Here is a 22357-nt window from a genome sequence, read left to right as displayed (position 1 = left end):
TTTAAATAAAGTTTCCTGATTAATGTCATTTATTTGGAATATTTTACAATCTATTTAAACACGTTGTGTATTTGTTTTTGCCTTTATATTATGCAAATTTATTTTAAAACTCATTGGAAATTTGTTTTGAGTGTGAACTTCATCTTTTCACACTAACGTATCAGAAAGAGTACAATGCGAGCACTATAGTACGAAAGTGATAATTGGTCTTATTTCTACTTGTGAAAAATACATAGTCGATGCCAACAACAAAACACTTTTTGTGTGAATTTGGATAAACTATCAAGTGTCCTGAAAGTTTCTAAGATACAGATTTAACACTTGATCCTTATGATTCATAACAAAACAAATCCACGAACTCAAAAAACCATAAGTTATGATCCCCACAAAAGTCAGTTATCGTCCGCACATATCGATCTTGTGATACGCATACGAACCTGTTTCATCTGAGGTTCATCCAAGATTGAGATTGTTTCTGCCATGGCATCATAATGACCTGTCTCACTACCAAATGATGTGGCCTCTGTAGATCCTGAACATTCAGCATCATTGTTTATCTCATGTGTTCTAACGAGATTGTGAAGAACCATTGTAGCAACAATGACCAAGTTTTGAGTGTGCATCTTAAAAGGTGGCATATGTCTCAAAATTCTCCATTTATTCTTCCAAACTCCAAAAGTTCGTTCTATGACCGAACGGAGTGATGAATGGAGATAATTAAACCTCTCCTCTGGACGATGCAGCACTTCAGAAGGCCGAAATTCTCCAATGTGGTACCTCTCCCCCTTATATGGTGCAAGGAACCCTTTCCTCATAGGGTATCCTGAATCAACCAAATAATACTTCCCTGCAAATGAAAACGTTTATTACATTAGTATTTTCACTACATTAATACATACTTTAATACTGTAATTAAATTGAATATTTACAAACCAGCTGGAGCGTTCGGAAAGTTGTAACTCTCATTATTGACGCAGTTGTAAAAAATCCTCGTGTCATGCGCTGATCCTTCCCATCCAACACATGCGAATGTGAACTTCATGTCAAAGTCACATGCGCACATGCAATTTGTTGTGGTGATCCCCTTCCTGCCATAGTATGGGAGCTGGTCCTTAACATCAATGACCACAGGGACATGGACCCCATCAATTGCACCAATGCAACCCTAATCATTGGGACAAAAATACCATCTGAAATAAAATACGTAGTATGACCATAAAGATAATTTAACTTAAATCAAGTGAAGATACTAAATTCACAAAATACCTTAAAATGTGGCCAATATCGATCTGAATGTTGAATATGTTCTGGCACGTCCCGAAATGTACGATCAGCAGGTTGGATAATGTCCCGTGCCATAACGGTGGCTAATAATGTAACTACCGTGCCCATGTGTCGATGCACTGTCTCACTCGAGTGCTGAAATCTTTCCTGCACCATTCTGTTACCCTCACCATGACCAAGTATCATCAATGTCATTGCCAGAGACTCTTCCACGCAAACACCTCTGGTACCGTAATATCCATACTGGCGCAGTGTATTACACAATTGTCTAAACACATAGCTTGACATTCTAAAATTTCTTCGACATTTCTTCTCATGTCCAGTTAAAATATATTGTACCCATTCTAAGCCAGTTTGTATATTCGTATGCAATGGTACTTTAGTCATATAGGTATTCACGTAAGCTAGACATGCACACCCGGCTAGATATGCTGCGAGTACAATGTCGTCACTCAGATCGAAGTCTACGTCGTTGCATATGTTACCGACTTTAATTGCATGTACATTTATTCATGTGATACTATAATATGTAGCCTAAAAACAAGTTGTTAAATTTTATTGGAACTCAAACTGGTACTAGGCTCAAACTATGGTCGTACCAATAAATTAACAATTCTAAGCATATGCTTTCACGATTTCATCCAATATTTCTAAAAATTATAGATTCACATCTACAAGGGAAAGTATAGAAACTCACTTGTGCTGGGAATCAGATGAGTCGTTTAGCAAATCCATCCTTTTTGTATACCTTGAGACTGCTTTATAGATATTGAACAATGATCCAAAAGATATCGAGCTTACAATTCAGAGCCTTGAAATACGGATGATATCTAATGCTATACAACCAATAAAAAATAATAATCAGAAAATAGTCTAAGCAATAACAATAAAACATTCAAGGTAGACATCAATATATATATATATATATATATATATTTATATATATTTAATGTATTAATATTTTATTTGATCAAAGCACATCCATGACCATGTGATATATCAGCCGAACATTGTCCTTTTTTTTCTTTTCTTTTTTTGGAATTATGAGTCAAGTAAATGTGACTTTTTTACAAGTGGAGAATGGGTCATTATTCAATCAAATGATCCAGGTGATATAGCTAAAAGGGAGCAAGGAAGATTCCATCAGTGATGACATTGATGATGAAGGACCATGCTCCCATAAGTAGAAGTTTCTAAAAATGAACTAGTTAATATTTGGCCAACCAAACAAAACCACCTCAAGCTGAATGTTGCAACTAATATAACTTTCTGTAGAAAACATGGTCATTGAGAAAACAAAGGATGTCAAAAACAAACTTACTTTAAAATACACCTCAATAGAAAGGTTGTCAAAACACTAATTACATAAAAAGGTATGAAATTGGGCTAACTCATATGACTAGCCATTGGAGTTATGGGGACATTTCAAAAGTTACAAACTCTAACAATGAGCATGCTCTTCTGGACAAAATTTTAAGATGACTACCATTAAACCAAAAAACAAATTGTGGCATAATAACTCCTAACTTCTACTGTTTCAATCCCACTATGGTTAACCTAGCACCAGCACCACTTCATGCCACATCTAAGCAGTAAACTACTCATGCCACCACAAGCATCTGCCTTCAATCTTAAAAATATTACTTACCCAAAAACTACTCATGCCACAAGGCCATATCCAAACAAAGCTAGGCTCTTCCTCTCCTCTCCCAACAGCTTACTAGAAAACCACCATTTCAAACCATAGGTAGCTCCCAATGCCTAGTATGCCCACTCTTATCAATTGAAGGGGGTCCCCTAATCCACCTCATGTACAGAGACTGTGTACACAAAGTACCCTACTCTTGTAACTTTGGCCAATTGCTCCAATATCTAGGGAAGGCTATAGAACTTTTTCCTTTTTCAAAGGAAAATAAAAATAAATAATGAGAGAAAGATACAAGGGATCGGGTAGAGATCTCCAAAAGAGAAAAGGTAGATAAAAGATAACCCAAAAAAGAGAAAAACACAATGAACAAACAAACAACTAGATGACCAAAATCAAAACAAAGAACATATCAAAAAGAGGGGAAAACTTAGGCAAGCCTTATTCCTAAAAATTTATAAAAATGAGAAGTTGATTGAGCACCTATAATAGCCAAATAATCAGCCTACTCAATAACTGATAGGGGAATCCACCCCAATGACCTATAGAGCTAGAATCATGTGAGTAAACCTCCACCACCACCCTACTGTGGTTCTGCTTATTAACCCACACAGTGACATCATTGCCATATAGGTTGGTACCATTTTATTCATCAAGCACAAAACAAGCCTTGTGATACTGCAATTTTGCTTCCCAATGATCCTAACTCATTGTCCAGAAAGGGAAAAAAAAAGGTTCATGCGGGTTCACACAAAAGAGAGAGAAAGAAAATTAAAGTGATAAAATCCCAAACATACTCTAAAATCAAATTTAGATGCTTTATTTTTTTTTATTTTTTCACATTGCATAAAACTCTAAAAGGCCCGGCACTTTCCTTTTCTATAGTGCTGGCTCAAAACATTCTCTATTTGGTTTCTTTGACAGTTAAGCAAATATTAAACAGTTAAGCAGGCAGCAATACAGAACCAGCAAACATTCTCAAAAGCCACTCCACAAATTTCATGAAATAAATAATCTTTGATTTAAAAAATAAAAAAAATATGCAGGCAGCAATACAGAACCAGCAATACAGAACCAGCAATGCAGGCAGCAATATGCAGGCATCTCAAAAAATATGCAGACCAACAGATGTACGAAATCACACAGGGCAGCTCTTATTACCAAAACTGTGAAATGGCTCATTTTCTCCATTAATATAAAACTTGCGTCTAGCAAAGTCAACCATCCATCACAAACTCCAGTTACCAGCAAGAGAAGGGTTGAATTCTAAAATATTAAATGCAAAATTCAGATAAAAGAAGCACTGGACAAACATATATAAATATAGCTCAAACACATAGGAATGATGAGCATTGTCTTACATATACACTCATAACAAGCATTAGTTCCTACCAATAAAAAAGAAAGAAATATAATAGTGCAATAGATACAACACTGAAAGTTTGATTACTACACCAAGCCTACACAACCCTATCGAGACAATCTATTGTTCCTTCACGAAAAATGATAATCAGGGTGCCTTTGGTACTCTTTTTCTAGCCACTTTAGCTGGATATCCTTGTTATCGGAAAGTGCTGCAAACATGTGTCTACCCGGCTCTTTTTCCATGAAGTAGATAGTGCTGAACAAATGAAGGTAATGACCCGAGTACACCCCAGGAAGACTCAACACCATGTCCAGAATTTCTTTAACCTGAGCCGTTGCTGTGGGAGCAGATGGTGTACGGGCACTTAGACTAGATCTTTCAACAATAACATTTGAAATACTCTTTAAAGAGTCCGACATCTCTTGCGCGGTTGAACGCCTTTTTTTTGGTTTCTTGGAAATTGGCTTGAAGATGTGGACACTGGTTGCTAGGCCTTCCCCTTATTCACTGCTGGTCCTACCCTCGACGATGATGGACCTTCAACCTCCATTGCGTCAACATTCACAACGGGTTCACATTGGGGGTCAACAAATTCTATGCTATTACCGGAGTCCCCAGACCCTTCGGTGGTTTCCGTTGGTATTGGACCACTCGTGCAGAATGCATTTTTTCCTGTTGCAGCCGTGCCTCCAAACATGATGTTCAGAAGGTCACGATTAGGCAAACCATTCGTTTTCAAGGTTTTTGCATCGGGACATGCCTACATGTGGACAACCAGTAGTTAGAACATAAGAATATAGTTTTAGACACTAAATTTTTTCACAATTATGTATTGATCAAAACTAACCGCAATCTTTCGATTCCACCACTCATCAAGTGCGTCAAACATCCCAGTTACAGGATCATAACCCAACCCAGTCTCATTCTCCAAACACTTGTTATAAATCTTCCACCTTTTTCTCAAATGATCCCATTTGTTTTTAATCTGCAGCCAAGTCACTACTTTTTCAATCTCACCCAACTGCCGAATCACTTCACTTTGGCCAATTTTGGACAAAAATCCAGTAGGCTTCCTTTGGCCCGCCATGACTTGAACAGCACAAAACCGACAAAAAGCCTCTAGTTCCTTAGGGTCTTTCCAGTCAGCTCTTTCATCATTACTACCACCCTCCATTGATTTCTTCTGCTTAACCATTTTTCCTACAACTCCCTTCTATACTCATTGAGGCATTTAAACCAACAGTTTGGGTGCATTTTAGAATCAGTTAGGCAAAGTAACAGAAATGGTGTATCCAAATGCAAAGTAAACTCATATGAAAAATGCAAAGTAAACAATGGTATATCCAAATACAACAGAGGCACTAAGAGAAATAATGGTATTAGACAAAGGATCAATAAACCCACACTAGTGTCATGGAAAACAGAACAAAAGATCAACAACAAAAAATCTTATTCCACCCTTATATGATTAGTAGGGAAAAAGTCTACAAATTGTTATTAAGAAGAATTTTACAAATTTTGAACTTTGATTTGACTATAATTAAGAAAATCAAATATATATTTCGTAATTATGATGCAATAATATGATAGAACCACACAGAGTAGTTGAATACAAAAACCACACACAAACGATTAAACCCAAAAAACCACAAATTGATGAAGCATTGGACAACTACCTTCTATACTCATTGAGGCATTTAAACAAACAGTTTGGGTGCATTCAGTTAGGCAAAGTAACAGAAATGGTGGATCCAAATGCAAAATAAACTCATCTGAAAAATGCAAAGTAAACAATGGTATATCCAACAGAGGCACTAAGTGAGCGTTTTGGTATTAGACAAAGGATCAATAAACCCACACTAGTGTCATGGAAAACACAACAGAGAACACACAGAAGTTGAATACCCAAAAAAACACAAATTGATGAAGTTTCATGGAAAACAACATACCCGTGAATGCAGAGATGGGGAGTGGCGGCGACGATGACCTAAGCGGAGAGAAGGTGAGCTCGAGTGTTTGTTGAACAGAGGGGATCTTTTCTTTTGGTTCTGCCTACTGGGTTTGCAGTAATCAATTGTTGTGCTTTGTTTTGACCCAAAGCTGGTTGGTGGGTAGGTGAACGACATTGAAGACGAATTGGACGGAGCATTGAAGGGGATTGAAAGCATTCTGCCACTGGTAGTTGAGAGAAAAAGCAGAAGCCGTGAGAATGGAAATAGCCATTACAATGGACTGCGCACCGTTGATGCTCTGTTTTGACAGCTTCTACTTGTGCACCGTTTTCCTCAGCATTTTGAGACATGAACAGTACGCGCAAGAGGCAAAATGGGTTGATTGTTTCAGCTCTTGCATTGAAACGGTGCGTAGAGCTTTTTAAATGAAACGGTGCGTAGAGCTGAATGACCGTTGGTGATGTTTTGTTCCAGTGTTATAGGATAAGTGAAACGGTGCGTGTAGGAGGATAAGTGAAACGGTGCGTGTAGAGGAAACTTGCGTTTCTCAGCAGCAACAGACTTGCGTTTTTCTTCAGCTCGCGTGCGCGTGGGTCCCAGCAGAGCAAAACGTAAACGCAGCAAAACGCCAGTTTCCTTGCAATCCAAACGCTCACTTTATCTTTTCGATCCTTTTGTCTTTTCGATTATTATAACCTTTCAGCTTTTAGCCGGGAAAAATAGCTCATTTTCATGTATTTGAATGTAACAACGAGAATGAGCTGCAAAATATTTCAGGTTTCAGCTATTTGGTACATGGAATAAACATTAATATTTTTATAATTCCAAATAATTATATGAATCATAACTTCCATTCACAACATGTAGAATAACTAGAAAACTCACCTAAAAAAAAATTTTATTTTTCAAATACACACTAGTTCACAAGCATTAAATAAAATTAACAATCCAAAATAGTTAAAACATATTAAACCATTCACAAAAGCATAAAACTGCAAATTTCCAAAATGAAAGATGAAAGATAAATTAACCCTCATAGATTCGATTTTAACAGCGGAAATCATTGACCAAGTTACATGTTTTTCATTTTGATACCAGCCAAACATCATAAAATGCTGTTCGTCAAAACGATCCACCATCAATAAAATAAATAACAAATAATCAAGTGAGATGTCATTTGAGGCACACACCCATTATGCACATTCCATTTTATACTGCATTTCTCCCAATCTAGACATTTAATCTTTTTCTAGCATTAAGCATATAATGAATATCTTCTTTACAAGGTACATGTGCTGCCGCTACAAGGATTAAAAGTTGGAATCGTCATAAATGGAGACGCTTTAAAATCAGTCTTCAACACCTGCAGCAGTGGTTGACTTTATAATGGTAAAAATAGGTTAAAAAACATAGTACAAAAGATTGGCACACTTACAAAAATGTTGCATAATTAATTTAGTACACCAAAAATTAATTTAAAGAAAAACACACAAAACACACATTCTCTTATCCTCCTGGGCCACAAAATTCTTCCAGAAGAGGAGCCAATGGCCTAGAATCAACATTCTAATGTGAATATGTAAAACAAATCAAGAAAAAAAAAATGTTATCCTAACTAAATATTACAGTTCGTGCTGTAATATGGTTCCGATTGATAAATTGAAAACAACCTCAGTCGGTTTTCTTCTCTTCTTCCTTTGTGGTAACAGTCACCACTGCAGCATCAGCAACCTGATCATCCTCACCACCAAAATTGAAAACCATCTCAGTTGGTTTTCTTCTCTTCTTCCTTTGTGGCAGTCACCTCTGCACCTTCAGCAACCTGATCATCCTCACCAACAAAACCAAATTCGTTTACACGTCTCTTGTCCACTGGATATATCCATCTTTGGTATACATATATCAAAAATATAACATCTGCAAGACCAGCAAAAAGAGGATGAAAATCACACCCAAAAAAAAACCCCAAGTCTAGAACAATATCAGAAAAATACGACAGGACGTAAGTAACCCATGAATCCAACACAAAATTAGCAGGGTTTCATACTAGCATTAGGTTATGATACTCATTGAGAAGATGTATTGACAATGAGGGGCACTTAAATGACATACAGGAACGCATAACTTAGCAACAAAAAAATAAAAGGGTTATCTGTGACGAATGAAAAGCAATATTGTATGTGCACAGGGCCTTGCAGCCCATTGGTATCAACAACGGCCTCCCAGGTGACCCTGATTGTGAGGTTTGTAGCTCCAGCCTTCCAAGGCTTTTTTAAGAAGCTTTCTACCAATAATGACACAATATTTCAAATAATATGGGAAAATATACAAACCAAAACAATAAATTAATAAATAAATAAGAGGAAAGGACAACTCTATGCCAGGCTAAGCACGACAACTGCTAGTCCATTCCTTTACAAGTTTTCCAAGACAAAAAATACTGAGTATCCAATTGCCATAGCTGAATAAAATTACTAACCAAAACTTCTGAAACATCCAAAGGGTGAGGATGATAATAAGCACTTAGAAAAATATCTCTTCCTATTTCTGAATAAAAGCAAGAACTAGGCACATGACCATAATACAGAATAAAAATCCAACACAAAGTTATAGTCCACAATAATGAGGTATGCACTATGCTGTTTGAGGCATTTCACCCTCAATGTAACAATGACTCAATTACTGCACCTTCCAGGTGGTGGCAGTTTTCCTTTGAATATTTCTAGTTAAAATGACCATTGTAATAATATCACCAATCAGTACAACATGGACTACCTGTTTTCCCATTCCCTTTTCTCATAATAGAAATAGCACCACTGCACTTCCATTGCCTAACCCTCATTTAGGAATTTGACAGTGAAAAAGGGACCTAACTTAGGCATATGGACTTTAAAGTCTACTACAGTTATTAGGAAAATTGAACTAATATGTAAAGTGGATTTAAATTATATCTCACCATCACGAAAGACAGACAGCCGATGTAGTGTGGGCATTTTTATGACAAAAGCAAAGAGATCATCAATGATGGTGTTGAGGAATTTGTATGTCATCTGCCTCCAGGGTAGATGGGCCACAGACTTCAGCTTATAATTTATGAACAATTGAGGGCACATCATTATAAAACCTGCAATAATAAAAATCATTCTGCATATCAGCGTCAACAAGCAAAGAAAAACAATTTGCATGCTCTGAGAGCTGTTTTGACTCTTAACAGAATAAATGATTATGAAGCTCATAAGCCATCAAAGACAATTTAGGTAAAAAGAGGCAAAGATTACTAATCAGGCTCCCAACAAGAGTATAATTTTGAGTTAATGACCTAGTAATGCCCGAGGTTGGATTTTTTTTTTTTTCTTTTTTTCTTCTCTCCATATATTATAACAAACAGTTCAATGACTTAACAAGTCTAGTAACAAGAACCAATAGCAATATCAACACAAGAAGTTTTGGAGGAACAATCTTACCAAACATGTACACACAGCTAGTCAATGAAGAAAGGATCCAGGAATACCAGCTCCTGTGGCGCTCATACATGAGTGAGTAAATAGAGGAACATGCAACAAGTAAGAAGAGCACATAGGACAAATACTTCATTGCCATATCATCATACTCCTTTGTCTTATTTTGTGTATAAGAGTCACGATTCCGGAACCTCAACATAGGTATTCTCCCACTTCTATCAATCTGGGGATTAAAGAGAAAAATTACAAAATTCCCTCAACTCGTAATAAGGTAACTGAAATATTTGAAGCAGTATAAATAGCTTCAGTGCAGATATGATATTAGCAAGCGTCAAATCTGTAGCTTTCTAGATATTAGAAGATTACTACATTGAAGTACATGCACACATCAAAATGCTAAATATATGACGTGCAGTGCTAGACACGAACTATCACACACAAACAAAACCTCATTGAGAGCTATTGAAACTACTAAAATTATTTTTAGAGCCAGCTTTCAATAGAGTCAAATGGAAAGTACAGTTCTTTTTTCTTTTCTTTTTTTGGTGGTTGTTGTTTTGCTGCATTTACTCAGAAGTAAGATTTTTCTGTCATCATTATCACTATCAATTCATCAAAAAAAAATTTTATTTCTTTTGTTCTTAAAGCTGATTTATTCATTTATTGGTTTGGAATCAGGTTCTAGATATGGTATGGCAACATTATTTTGTTTATAGATGAGAATTTGAGTATATATACATAAAGAAGCTGGGAAATTTAGTACAAAATCAATCATACATGATTTCAGGAATTTACACAAATATGGAATTCTATTTTGATAGATGATTTTTTTTTTTTTTTTTTTTTTTGGATAAATAACGGAATTGTATTAAAAAGAAGCCCAGGTACACCGGGGGTGAACATGGAAAACGGTACATCAAACACATAAATTACAAAGATCAAGCATTTCTAAAAATTAGAACAAGGGAAAAGATTAAAGGAAGAACTCCACTCTAGCAAGGTATGAAGAAGAAGAGATTTAAGATCTAAAGTAGACTGCTCCTTCCCTTTGAAATATCTTGAGTTCCACTCTCGCCAAATACACCATAGGACACAATGAGGGACAGCCCTCCATAAATCAATGCTCCGATGCCCACCAAAGGAACCTTGCCAACTCGAAAATAAATCAGAGACACCATGCGGCATAACCCATTGAAGACCAAAAAGAGCCCACACCATAGACCATAAATCATAAGCAATAGGACAATGAAGGAGAAGGTGATGCATTGATTCCCCACTCTTTTTACACATATAGCACCAATCAACAACTGTGACACCCTTATACCATAAATTTTCAGTAGTCAAAATCCTACCTAATGAGGCAGTCCACGAGAAGAAGGCAACCCTAGGAGGGACCTTGGAACGCCACACAGGTTTCCAAGGGAAAGAAATGTCGAGTAGAGGAAAGGGAGAGATAGAACTCGCACACTTTAAAATTCTTATTCCCTGTTGGTTTCCTTGGAAGGCTTCGAAGCGGAAATTACTGGGACTTTTTTAGCTTTGGAGGCTAGGAAGAAAGCTAAAATGCAGGTAGAATGCTCTCAGAAGAGAGAGCTTAAGACAAGTTCTAAAGGGCGTTGGGAATAGTCTGCTAAACTTTTGGAACTTCGAGAATAATTCTGATTTGGTAGGTAATGCCAGTGGGGAACAGAATTTTGTGGTGCCTCAATGAACCTGAAAATTATCTCCTGGAATGTTAGGGGGCTGAATGATTGTGAAAACAACCCACCTCCAGAGATGGGTTGTCTCTCTTCCATATCTCCACAGCCATTTACCCAACAAAGCTTGATTGATGGCTCTCAAGTTTCTAATACCCAAACCGCCAGACTGCAAGGGAGAACAAACCTGGGCCCATTTTACTAGCCGAAATTCAGGAGACTCATCTATCCCACCCCATAGAAAATTCCTTTGAAGCCTCTCAATACGAATAGCAATATCCACAGGAATAGGGAAGAGAGATAGGAAATGAGTTGGTAAGCTTGAGAGAGTTAAATTAAAATGTATTAAGTAATGATTATTTTATCTTTTGTTAACAATGAATAAATGCTAGTTTTATTTTTTCATGTATTAATTTAGTAGTGAATCTATATTTCTCATTCTTGAATGTTGAAAATTTTTGATTCATGCTTCGGCCCTCCCAAAAGGAGAAGTTTGAAAGTTGGCTAGCAGGTTGGAAGAAGCTATACCTTTCAAAAGGGGGGGTGGTTGACCTTATTGAAGAGTACTCTTTCAAGCCTTCCTATGTATTATCTTTCATTGTTAACCATTCCCACTTCATTGTTTACCATCCCCACAAGCGTGGCAAATAGGATAGAGAAGCTGCAAAGGAATTTCTTCTGAGGAGGAATGGGGGATGACTTTAAACACTATTTGGTAGGATGGGATAAGGTCTGCACTACTAAGTTAGGGATTAAGAAGCTTACCACCTTTATCAAGCTCTCTTGGGGAAGTGACTGGTGGTTTGGGGTTGAGGAAATAAGTTTATGGAGATGTGTAGTTACCTCAAAATTTTGGGGAGTAGTGGAAGAGGGGAAGTTTGAAGTTAGTCAGGGGCACCCATAGTTGTGGTCTTTGGAAGAGTATTAGGATGGGTTGGGAGATGTTTGGTCAGCATATTCAGTTTGAGGTTAGAGTGGGGAACTGAATTTGATTTCAGCATGATTGTTGGTGTGGGGACCAACTCCTAAGAATTTCTTTTCTTGTGTTGTGCAACAGTTCCACAGATCAGGATGCTTTAGAGGAGTCTTTGTTGGTGAGGCAGTTTGAGGGGGAAAGGCAGAGTTGGGATGTTAGATTCTTCCAGTGCTTTAATGATTGGGAATTGGGCTTGGTGGCTGCTTTTCTTCATCTTCTGGATTCACATATTCCTCTTCATGAGAATGGAGACTGGAGGTTGAAGAAAAATGAAGAATTTGATATTTGTTCTTTCTATAATGCTTTGAGGGGGTCCGATTCTGTCACTTTTCCTTGGAAATGTATTTGGGGTGTGAAGGCCCCACAGAGGGTTTCCCTTTTAATTTGGATGACAGCGTTGGGGAAGATACTCACTTGTTACAACCTTAGGAAAAGAAGCTACACTATAGAGGATTGGTGCTGCATGTGCCAGTGTAGCAGGGAGGCGGTGGATCACCTTTTGCCTCATTGCAAGTGGGATTATCAGTTGTGGAGATATTTTATTCAATCTTTTGGGATCTGCAGGGTCTTACCGAAGAGAGTGATTGATCTTTTGTTTGGTTTGAGGAACTACATAGGTAACTTTGAATATTTGGAATATGGATCTGTTATGTTTTATATGGATCATATGGCAGGAACGAAATAGACATACATTTGAGAATGCAGAGTATGGGAGATCAGCTTCTAGCAACCTTTGTACGCACTTTGTTGGATTGATATTGTGCTTGGGGTTTTATGACTAGAGATTCCATTACTTTGTTTTTGGAGTCTCTGTCCTTTTGTACATAACTTTTTTGGCTACTTTTCCTTTATGCATGAGGTAGTCTTCTTTTTAATAAAATTATACCTACTTATCAAAAAAAAAGGATGAAATTCTGGTTCTGTCCCTGCACACACACATACTATCCTTGTCTATGTGAATCCAGCAAAAAATTGGTAGCAGCAAACAATAGGACACGGGGAAAAAGAAGTATCCCAAGCTTAAGTAAATGGCAGATAAGCACATACAAACATGCTAACGTTGTGTTAAATCTAGAATAATGTGATATCAGGGGGCAAATTCTCATGCATGCTCAAAGCCAAAATAATTGTTTAAATCTTAGAAGAGACATACAAACATTAATAAACATAATCTTAATAACTAGATGTTACCTCTATGTGCATAGCCTTCCCAATTTTCCAAAACTCAATACAGCAACCAATTCCAGAACTTGCAAGAATCATCCACGAGGTGTCATTATCAAGTAGATAGAGGAAAACAATGAGCTGACATATAAAGCTCACAACAACAGACTTTGCAGACAGTCCTTCCATAGACTTATTTTTGTTCCAAAATTGGATATCTGCATAGGGACACAATCAGATTAGTTAGCATTATTTATCCTCGAACATCCAGCAGTGAAACTTAAAAATGGCCCTTGAACAAAAATTACAATTTTACCATTCTTGAATGCCAAGAAGTCAAACACTGAATGAAGTAAAGAAACAACCATTGTGATTGCCAGGAGGTATGGATTTCCTTCCAAGAACACCCTCTGAGAAAATTATCAGATAAAGAAAAAACAAAATATTAAGTTTCATGGAAGGTACTAGAAGCAACAAGGACAGAAAAAAAAAAAAGCTTCCAAACCATTATAGACAGTAACTACAATCTTTGATTCCATTCCATTGAATGACAACCCAAATTTCACTTCATAGAGTTATATGTCATCTTATTTCAACTAGCAAGCAGGTGACTGTTGGATGGGAAAAATTCTCAAGCCAGAACATTAAGAAGATTTAGATTAACAAAAACTCTAGGATTAGAAGTCTTAAGGCTATTTGAAAAAACTGTTTCTCTTACAATCATTTAATTCTTTCACATCTTCAAAGTTCACCTCAAATGTAATCCAAAATACAATCTACCATTATGAAAATTTGGATAGTGTTCATCAGCTGAAATTCAGATTTTCATATTGATTTTATGGGATCATCTTTTTTATTTCTTGTGTGTGTGTGTGTGTGTGTGTGTGTGTGTGTGTGGAACTTATACAAGCAACCAGTGGGTCCTGAACCATGACTTCACCATCTGCCTTGCTCTTACAAGGGGAGGAAACGCCATTTGAGATAGAGTTCATTGGCTAAATTGATTATGTGCTTGTGCCAGAGAAATTTACTACAGTGACTGAATAAGCAATACCTTTAACTCATCAGCCTCGCCTTCAAGCATGCTTCCATAACTACGGTGAATCTGGAAAGATTGGTCAATCTGCAGGAATAGTTGCCACTTTGTCATGCTTATGGGACCCACCTCCAGATTAAGTGGCAACTCTGTCACTGTCTCATTAATTTGTATCAACTTGTCTCTAAGTAACCAAAACTCATTGAAGAAAACACTTGGGTAGTAGTTCCCTGTACTAGGCTCAACATTCAAGTCTGCAGATCAAAGTCAAGAAACTCAAAGCTATGATTATGACATCCATCTTCCCACTGTCTACTTAACATGCAGCTCCAGGCCTAGTAAATCAATAGTGCAACAGATAACTAAAGACAATGGGTTGCATCAACTATCTTGTTGCCCATCAACATAAGTATGGAATTCACATTTACTATAATAGAGAAAGGGTAAACCTAGCTGGAAGAGTCATAGGGAATTTATCATAGAAAACAGAAAAGTATAGAGATGGAAGACATCAAAAGTAAATGTAGATTCACAAAAATGGAAACTTCAAGGATACAAGGAGCAATGTTTGGTGGTACAGCATTATGAGGGTATCTGCAGGGACAACAAGGAAGGGGTGGGGGATAAGCAAGGTTAGCAACAAAGTTCATCAAATTGAAAAGAGAAAATATAGCAAATGAGATCACGTAAACCTGATGTTCAAACCAGTTGCACGTTCAGTTAATACACTTCAAAGAAGATTTTCTTTGACATGTATCATTTTCTTTTGAAGTGTTAATACACAGAAAATGAGATAAAGTAACTTATGGAAAAGAAAATGAGATAACATAAATTCAGACACAAAATATTACAGCTAAGAAACTTTTAGGAGTAAAAACAAGATACCAAAAGGCAGAGACAAAAGCTATGCACACACACTAACTTCATAAGACACTCCCCATAATGACATTATGCCACTTGTATGACTGACAAGATTACTATTTTCTGCCACTTGTATACATCAATATTTTTTGGTATTAATGATTTTCGGTAACGCAAACTGTGAGACATAAAAATAAAAAACAGTGTAAAGAACCATTTATTTAACTGATTGTGTTTCTATTACAACTAGGAACAACATTCTGATTCAAAGTACAATAAATCTTGGAAGCTAAAAACAAGATGACCTTTAAGGGGACTTAAAAAGCCAACATCAAGCAACTGCTGAGAAAAAAGAATAATAAACACCAACAAAAATTATCCAAAACCAAAACAATGCAGGTAACAGTGCCCTTGAAATCTTTAAAGTTATTGATCATAATTTTTACCATATTTTTTGGGTCAATCTCTTAAAAAGTATTGTAAATAAGTATTAAAACACAACACTCAGCTTCAGCATTGGATCTAGACCTTATTACTTAAGGGAGGCGAATATGGAAATGGGGAGGCTTAGATATTTTAGTTTTCTGACAATACTCACAAGAAACCATAACATTAAAATACATGGCTTCAAGCCTCAGATAAAAAAAAAAAAAGATATGTGATTTCATCTCAACAACTATAACTCCAAAAAACACTTAACTCACAAGATCATCCTTTTACCTTTTTTATGGACATTAGTAATTTCAGTTCCAAAACTATCGTCTTACAATAAATAATGTAATCAGAAACAAGGACTTTGAGGAATCGGGTGTACCACAAAGACAAACCACCATATATACAAGGAAAAGAAAAAACAAATCCTGGAAATGTACACAACTAAGATATTCAAAGATTAATTGCAGTGGTAGGAATTTTACAATCAGTATAAAATCAATAATCTTTCTACCACATGCAAAATCTATTACAGAACTGACACTCATAGAAACCATACCGTGTAAAATCATCTACTAAATTGATTGTAATATTTGGTTTCCAATAAGAAACCCACTCCACAGGTTTATCATCTTCAGAATCACCTTGAGTTTCATCAACCACCTGAAGTCAACATAAATTTCCATTAGAATATGAACCCCATATCGATAAGTGCCATCATAAGGAGTCTATAAAAGACATCCTGTTCAAGATACACTGGAGTCCAGGAGCAACCAACACCAAAAATATCATCTACAAAAGCTCCACAATTATACAGAACAGAATCATTTTTAACCAATAATTAAATCACAAACAAATTCCAAACCAGGAAAGGGGATCTCCTCGAATGAGATTTATCCTCTATGTGCATATAGGCATCTGGAGGGGCCTAGCACAGTTTTCTATAAGTAAATTTAACTTTATGAAGAAAAATATTACATTGGATACAAAAGGAACAATTCAAAGTATACCAGCTGTATAGCTTTGAGTTCTCCTGTCAAATCAAGAATACAATGAGACTAAAAAATCACATATGTTTGAAGGCCTACTCCGATCCAACAAAAATAAACTTGGATTTCACCCTCTCAACACTCAACTCTTGTCCTTCAAAGATTCTCCTATTCCTCTCCCTCCATCTCCCCCACATTAAACATGAAGGAACAACATTCCATACTCTATTTTAAGAGAAATAGGTCTTTGGCGCCAACACTGAAGCACCCCTCTCACTGCTTCAAGCATCACCCATCTAATGCTTGCACATGATATAATGACTCACGACAGACATACCTCATCTAATCAGGTAATCAATTGTATCTTCCCCAAAAAATTCATCCATACAAAGACAGCCACCGTTGGAGGAGCCTTTGCCCTCTTAAAGCCTCATAGTATGAAGTATGAACAAACACTAAAGCATCCATTTTTAGTCTATTTCCAACACACCTGGTATTTCCTGCCCACCCTAATCCATGTGGAATACTGCTACTTAAAAAGATTAATAAAACACAACAATTCCCAGTCCTAAGCAGGTCTCAGAAATTCTAGATTCCACTGCACCCCATCCCTCATACAGCTTCCCTAGCATTTTTATTACCAGCGATCTGAAATAAACAAGGAAGTAGGGATGCCAGTTTATTAAGTGCACCAGGCATCATAACAGAATCTGCCCCTCCCACCAACTTTAAACCCAAAAAATCTACCCAAGGATCCTACTCTGCTCTGATGGCCTTCCAGACTCTCAATCCTACAAGTTAAGTGAACTAGATTTGCAGCAAACCCCCCCCCCCCCCTCTTCCTCCCTGCACTTTACTCAACTGTTTCCTTTAATTTTCTTGCTCCTGAATGACAGCCATTTCCCCAACGACCATTGATTAAACAGGTTCAATTTACTCTAATACCCAACCCTCTTTTACTTAAAGGTTTACATGCAGTCCTCTAATTCACCAAATATGTTTATACAGTGTATTATTATTAATGTATAATGAGTGTTTGCACATGACCCTCTGACAAAATCAGCTATTGACAATAAAGGGAGCCTCTTACATACGCAAAACTTGATAAATTTATGGCACTCAAATGAGCATCCATACCAAAATCAGTTCAAGAAGAGAATGTTGTAGACTTCATAGATGATAGATCGAAGACAATAATCGTAGTTAAACAATTGCAAAGGTAGAAATATGAGGTTTAGATATCTGAAACCAAAGCTCACTAGTAATAAGTCATCCTGAAGTTATTTATGAGACTATTTAATAGTAAAGGGCAAACCTTGGTCACAGTTCCACCCTCATCCGAATCTTTGTTCCCCAATAAACTCTTCTTTTTATCCGCTCTTGACTTGGGAAAGTATGCTACGATAGCTGAAATCAATGAAATGGAAGATATCTTTAATGCTGATTTGTTTTTTTAAAAAAAAGTTAAATAAATATATAAAAACAGCCAGAGAGACATTCTTACAGTGTGTCCTTCCGAATGCAGCTAGAGGTTGGTACTCTGGATCATTTGGGTCGGCGGGGTATCCAGAGCGTGCAAAGTAAACGTGAGCATATAGACTCCCATTGTTCTTTACAGCCTGAAAAAACAAATATTATCTTCATATCTCCTACCATACGAACTTAGGGAACATTTCTAAAGAAGAGCCCTTTGGACCCGCCTTTAGCGGGTAAAACCTCTGGGCAACCTTACCCGTTAGAATCGACGGGCTAAGCAGTTCCTAACATAGGAACTTATTGAATACAAACGACAAGTATTATGAATTTAAATTACAGGTAGTGGTTCTTAAAACAAAAGTGGTACCTCAGACGGAGAATACTTCAAAGAAAGAGACCTGGTACTCTCCGATCCCCAAACAGCGTACGGAATATTACTTTCATGCCACATAAGTGCAGCTTCATTCGCGAAATCATTGAACTTTTCGTTTTCCGAAACATAAAACCACATATCCTACATAACCCAACCACAAACAAATAATTAGCTTATTATATTATCAAGTAAAAATTAAACAGAAATTTGAACCCTAATTAATTAAGTCCTAACATCACCGAGCAACAACAGTTCATCCACTTCTATCAAACCTAGACTCAAATTTTCAAAAACATAATTGCGAATAAAATTATATAATAATAAAATAAAATTAAAAAAAAATTGTAGATCAGAGAGAGAGTACGAGAGGCTCGGATTTGTGGAAGAGATTGGAGATGAGCTGAGAGGGTTCAGAGCCAGAGGGGCGTTTGGGAGAGAAGAATTTGGAAGCGAAGTACCAAAACACAGCCATCCTTATGACTCCGGTGATCATCGAAGAGAAACCACCTTGTTGTTGTGGTTGTCTTCGTTGCTGAACTTGCCCTTCAGGCTCTGGCGGCGCCATTTCTTTCTGGTGCTCTCCGATGCGAATGCTAGAGAGAGAATATGAGTGAGTGCGTGTTGTGTGTGTGTTTTTGTCGATGCGATGGGAGGAGGAGGAGGAGGAAGATATTTGTTGATTTTTTTTTTTTTGGTTTAAAAAAGATGGGAGTCGGGAATCTCTCTGGAATACTAGTTTTATAGTTTTACAAAACAACTCGTGTCGTGTTATGTCGTGTTGTGTTGTGCTGTGCTGTGCTGTGTGGGTGGCCCACGCAAGCCAAAAAAACACATCACAAACCCAATCAAAATGTAACACCATGCTATGTCTCAAAAATTAGACAGGGCAAAACGGGTCAAAAATTTTTAACCCAATCCGATTGACCCACAACTTGATTGACCCATTTAAAAATGACTTATTTTGACTTACGACCTGATTGACCCGACCCACCCATTTTGCCACGTCTATCAACGTTGAGTAGATTGAAACTAAGGTGTAATTCTTATAAAATATTTACTTATTCTTCTTTACTTAATATGTTATGTACTCCGTTATAGTTTGTCATTCTTTACTTGCCATCTTCATTTTCTCTTCCTACTTTAAACAGATTGAAAATTATACCAAGATTAGCTTCTAGAAAGCTGGAACAAGAGTTGCACCAAATTTGAGTATCAAGTGTTTAGTGGTAATTGGTAAGTGGTAACAGTATCACCAGTGAAAATCTAATCACAGTTTAGGAACTCAGAAACAATTAACAGATTGCATCTATTTCAAAAAAAAAAAAAACCTTGTTTGAAAAATACAGGTTAACTCAACCCGTCCCGCTACCCGCTACCTGATTGACCTGTTTAAAAATGACCATTTTTGACCCGCGACCCGATTGATCCGACCCGAACCCAACTCGACCCGCTCGTTTTGCGACGTCTATCTCAAACTCTGTATTCAGCAAAAAAAAAAAAAAAAAAAGTCTTTATGCCACATCATTCAATATGTTTTTCATAGACAAAATTTAGATACATCACTTGAGGTGCTTCTTTTAAATTCAACCATGTGTCTACTTAATCGAAACACTTATTGGTTTTCTTAAGAGAAAACACTAATCGGCATTAAAACACATTCTATTTCCCACTGCATTAGAAAAACCTAGCCCTTTCTCTTTTCCTTCCGTTGAACTCAAGAAGCAACTTTCTCAGACTTATCTTCTCTCTTTGCTAGAAATTAAGCACCCATACCTTCTTGAAAAAGAAAAATCAAACAATTGTGGTAGGATTGCTCGACTCGCTCATTTGGCCTGCAAACCCGATTAACCCAACCCGAACCCGACCCGACCTGCCCATTTTGCCACGTCTATCTCAAACTCTGTATTCAGCAAAAAAAAAAAAAAAAAAAAAGTATTTATGCCACATCATTCAATATGTTTTTCATAGACAAAATTTAGATACATCACTTGAGGTGCTTCTTTTAAATTCAACCATGTGTCTACTTAATCGAAACACTTATTGGTTTTCTTAAGAGAAAACACTAATCGGCATTAAAACACATTCTATTTCCCACTGCATTAGAAAAACCTAGTCCTTTCTCTTTTCCTTCCGTTGAACTCAAGAAGCAACTTTCTCAGACTTATCTTCTCTCTTTGCTAGAAATTAAGCACCCATACCTTCTTGAAAAAGAAAAATCAAACAATTGTGGTAGGGTTGCTCAATAGGAGTGGTGTTGGGTTTGAAATTTGAATTGGAGGTGTAACTCCAAAGCTTTTGTTGACGGATTGAAATTATGAGTGATGAAAAACATTAGATCTCAACACAAACTCACTATTAAACAAATTGGGCCTCCCATGACCTAGTTTACAACATGGCCAAATTTTATGGCCTCTTTGATGAATGGTGTGTAAAAAGAGAACGAACTCTTGGCCTCATCAATGAAGGGTCTAAAAAGGCAGATTTAAAACAGTATGGAGCTCTTAATTGAGAGACACAGTGCCAATCGATGCTTCCAATAAGGTGATTAGCGCATCGAAGAACCTGAAAGCTAATTGATGCCCAAGAAAAACTAATCTAACCAATAATATGTTGATAGTTGCTTATTCAAACCACCAATGACAGATTCAAACCAAGAAGATCATCAACCCAACAGACCTTTGAACTAACAAACCCACCATGCCAACAAACCATGGGTTTCTCACACCATTGGAAATAGAATATGGGTCCGTTTGGATTGAACTTATTGTTGCTGAAACTGAAAACTGAAAACACTGTAGCAAAATAAATTTTAAATGTGTGAATAATGCCGTGGGACCCATTTTTAATATTTTTTAATGCATGAACAGTGCTGCTACAGTGATGGACAGTATGTGAACATTGATTTTTGTCCCCTGCACAGTGAACCCATGTGATGTTACCGTTCACGCGCAGGGGGGAAAAAAAATCTGAAAACGCAAACTGAAAAAATGCAGACGCCCACCCCAAATGCTCACTATGTTTTAAAGTCAGTCAGTCCTTTTGTTAATTAGTTACATGTCTGAATTTTAAAATGGGAACCTAATTTGCTATTTTTTTTCATTATTGCAGTGGTTAATTTATTTTAAAAAATCAAATCATGCATACCATTAATTTTTTACTCTTGTTTCAAAATTTTCACGGCACTTCGAAATGTTTTTAAGAGTTTTTTATCATTATCTAATAGATGGAAAATGTTGATATAACGAATAAAATATATGAAACTGGTGTCACCTTTTATGATGTTAAGCCTATGAAGTGGCATGAATTTTATTAACCAAGTTAATATTTTCCATCCATAAGTCAACAATAAGGACATTTTTTAAAACAACTTTGAAAGTATAAGGAATAAAGTGATATATATATATATATATATATATATATATATATATATATTTAAATAAGGATATATTTGAAACAAATGTAAAAAGTTACAGACCAAAGGTACAATTTAACAACAAAAAAAATTCAAGTGAAGAATCCCTTTAATGCATAAATTATTCATCCAAACCCCAAAAGCTTAGGTGTTTTCCCTTCATATCCATATACCACCAAAAGCCCATGAGTTTGTATGTAAAGTTTCAATTAAAACAAGTGAACATCTTGTTA

At 36.6% G+C, this 22357-nt stretch overlaps 3 protein-coding genes across 3 annotated transcripts; all 3 read right to left on the bottom strand.

Moving 5' to 3' along the window:
* Window positions 1-243: 243 nt before the first annotated feature.
* Window positions 244-1753, bottom strand: LOC126703958 (uncharacterized). The gene is made up of 3 exons (XM_050403007.1): window positions 1267-1753; window positions 934-1165; window positions 244-847 (listed from the first exon to the last, which is right to left on the bottom strand). Exons 1-3 carry the CDS (start codon window positions 1669-1671, stop codon window positions 393-395), a joined length of 1092 nt encoding a protein of 363 aa, XP_050258964.1. The 5' UTR covers window positions 1672-1753; the 3' UTR covers window positions 244-392.
* Window positions 1754-4782: 3029 nt separating this feature from the next.
* On the bottom strand, window positions 4783-6885 carry LOC126703957 (L10-interacting MYB domain-containing protein-like). The gene is made up of 3 exons (XM_050403006.1): window positions 6245-6885; window positions 5143-5508; window positions 4783-5055 (listed from the first exon to the last, which is right to left on the bottom strand). The coding sequence occupies exons 1-3, from the start codon at window positions 6461-6463 to the stop codon at window positions 4783-4785; spliced, it is 858 nt and encodes a 285-aa protein (XP_050258963.1). The 5' UTR covers window positions 6464-6885.
* Window positions 6886-7678: 793 nt separating this feature from the next.
* LOC126703684 (uncharacterized) lies at window positions 7679-19416 on the bottom strand. The gene is made up of 12 exons (XM_050402736.1): window positions 19077-19416; window positions 18707-18853; window positions 18368-18482; window positions 18179-18270; window positions 16434-16537; window positions 15138-15175; window positions 14600-14835; window positions 13862-13955; window positions 13573-13763; window positions 9712-9931; window positions 9204-9371; window positions 7679-8164 (listed from the first exon to the last, which is right to left on the bottom strand). Exons 1-12 carry the CDS (start codon window positions 19275-19277, stop codon window positions 8013-8015), a joined length of 1758 nt encoding a protein of 585 aa, XP_050258693.1. The 5' UTR covers window positions 19278-19416; the 3' UTR covers window positions 7679-8012.
* Window positions 19417-22357: the final 2941 nt, after the last annotated feature.

This window comes from Quercus robur, chromosome 10, assembly GCF_932294415.1.
Source record: "Quercus robur chromosome 10, dhQueRobu3.1, whole genome shotgun sequence".
In the NCBI taxonomy this organism is placed as follows: Eukaryota; Viridiplantae; Streptophyta; class Magnoliopsida; order Fagales; family Fagaceae; genus Quercus; species Quercus robur.
This window is presented reverse-complemented; position numbering and strand designations above follow the sequence as displayed.

What these genes read in the sequence shown, in the direction of transcription:
- LOC126703957 (XM_050403006.1), bottom strand. Translation starts at nt 6,463, where the DNA reads ATGCTTTCAATCCCCTTCAATGCTCCGTCCAATTCGTCTTCAATGTCG. An exon ending in CCCCATCTCTGCATTCACGG is followed by an intron (nt 5,509 to 6,244) that starts GTATGTTGTTTT and finishes CAATGAGTATAG; the next exon opens with AAGGGAGTTGTAGGAAAAAT. An exon ending in GGTGGAATCGAAAGATTGCG is followed by an intron (nt 5,056 to 5,142) that starts GTTAGTTTTGAT and finishes GTCCACATGTAG; the next exon opens with GCATGTCCCGATGCAAAAAC.
- LOC126703684 (XM_050402736.1), bottom strand. Translation starts at nt 19,277, where the DNA reads ATGGCGCCGCCAGAGCCTGAAGGGCAAGTTCAGCAACGAAGACAACCA. An exon ending in AGGGTGGAACTGTGACCAAG is followed by an intron (nt 16,538 to 18,178) that starts GTTTGCCCTTTA and finishes TGTTGACTTCAG; the next exon opens with GTGGTTGATGAAACTCAAGG. An exon ending in ACCACCAAACATTGCTCCTT is followed by an intron (nt 14,836 to 15,137) that starts GTATCCTTGAAG and finishes TTTGATCTGCAG; the next exon opens with ACTTGAATGTTGAGCCTAGT.
- LOC126703958 (XM_050403007.1), bottom strand. Translation starts at nt 1,671, where the DNA reads ATGACTAAAGTACCATTGCATACGAATATACAAACTGGCTTAGAATGG. An exon ending in GATATTGGCCACATTTTAAG is followed by an intron (nt 1,166 to 1,266) that starts GTATTTTGTGAA and finishes CCCAATGATTAG; the next exon opens with GGTTGCATTGGTGCAATTGA. An exon ending in CTTTCCGAACGCTCCAGCTG is followed by an intron (nt 848 to 933) that starts GTTTGTAAATAT and finishes TTTCATTTGCAG; the next exon opens with GGAAGTATTATTTGGTTGAT.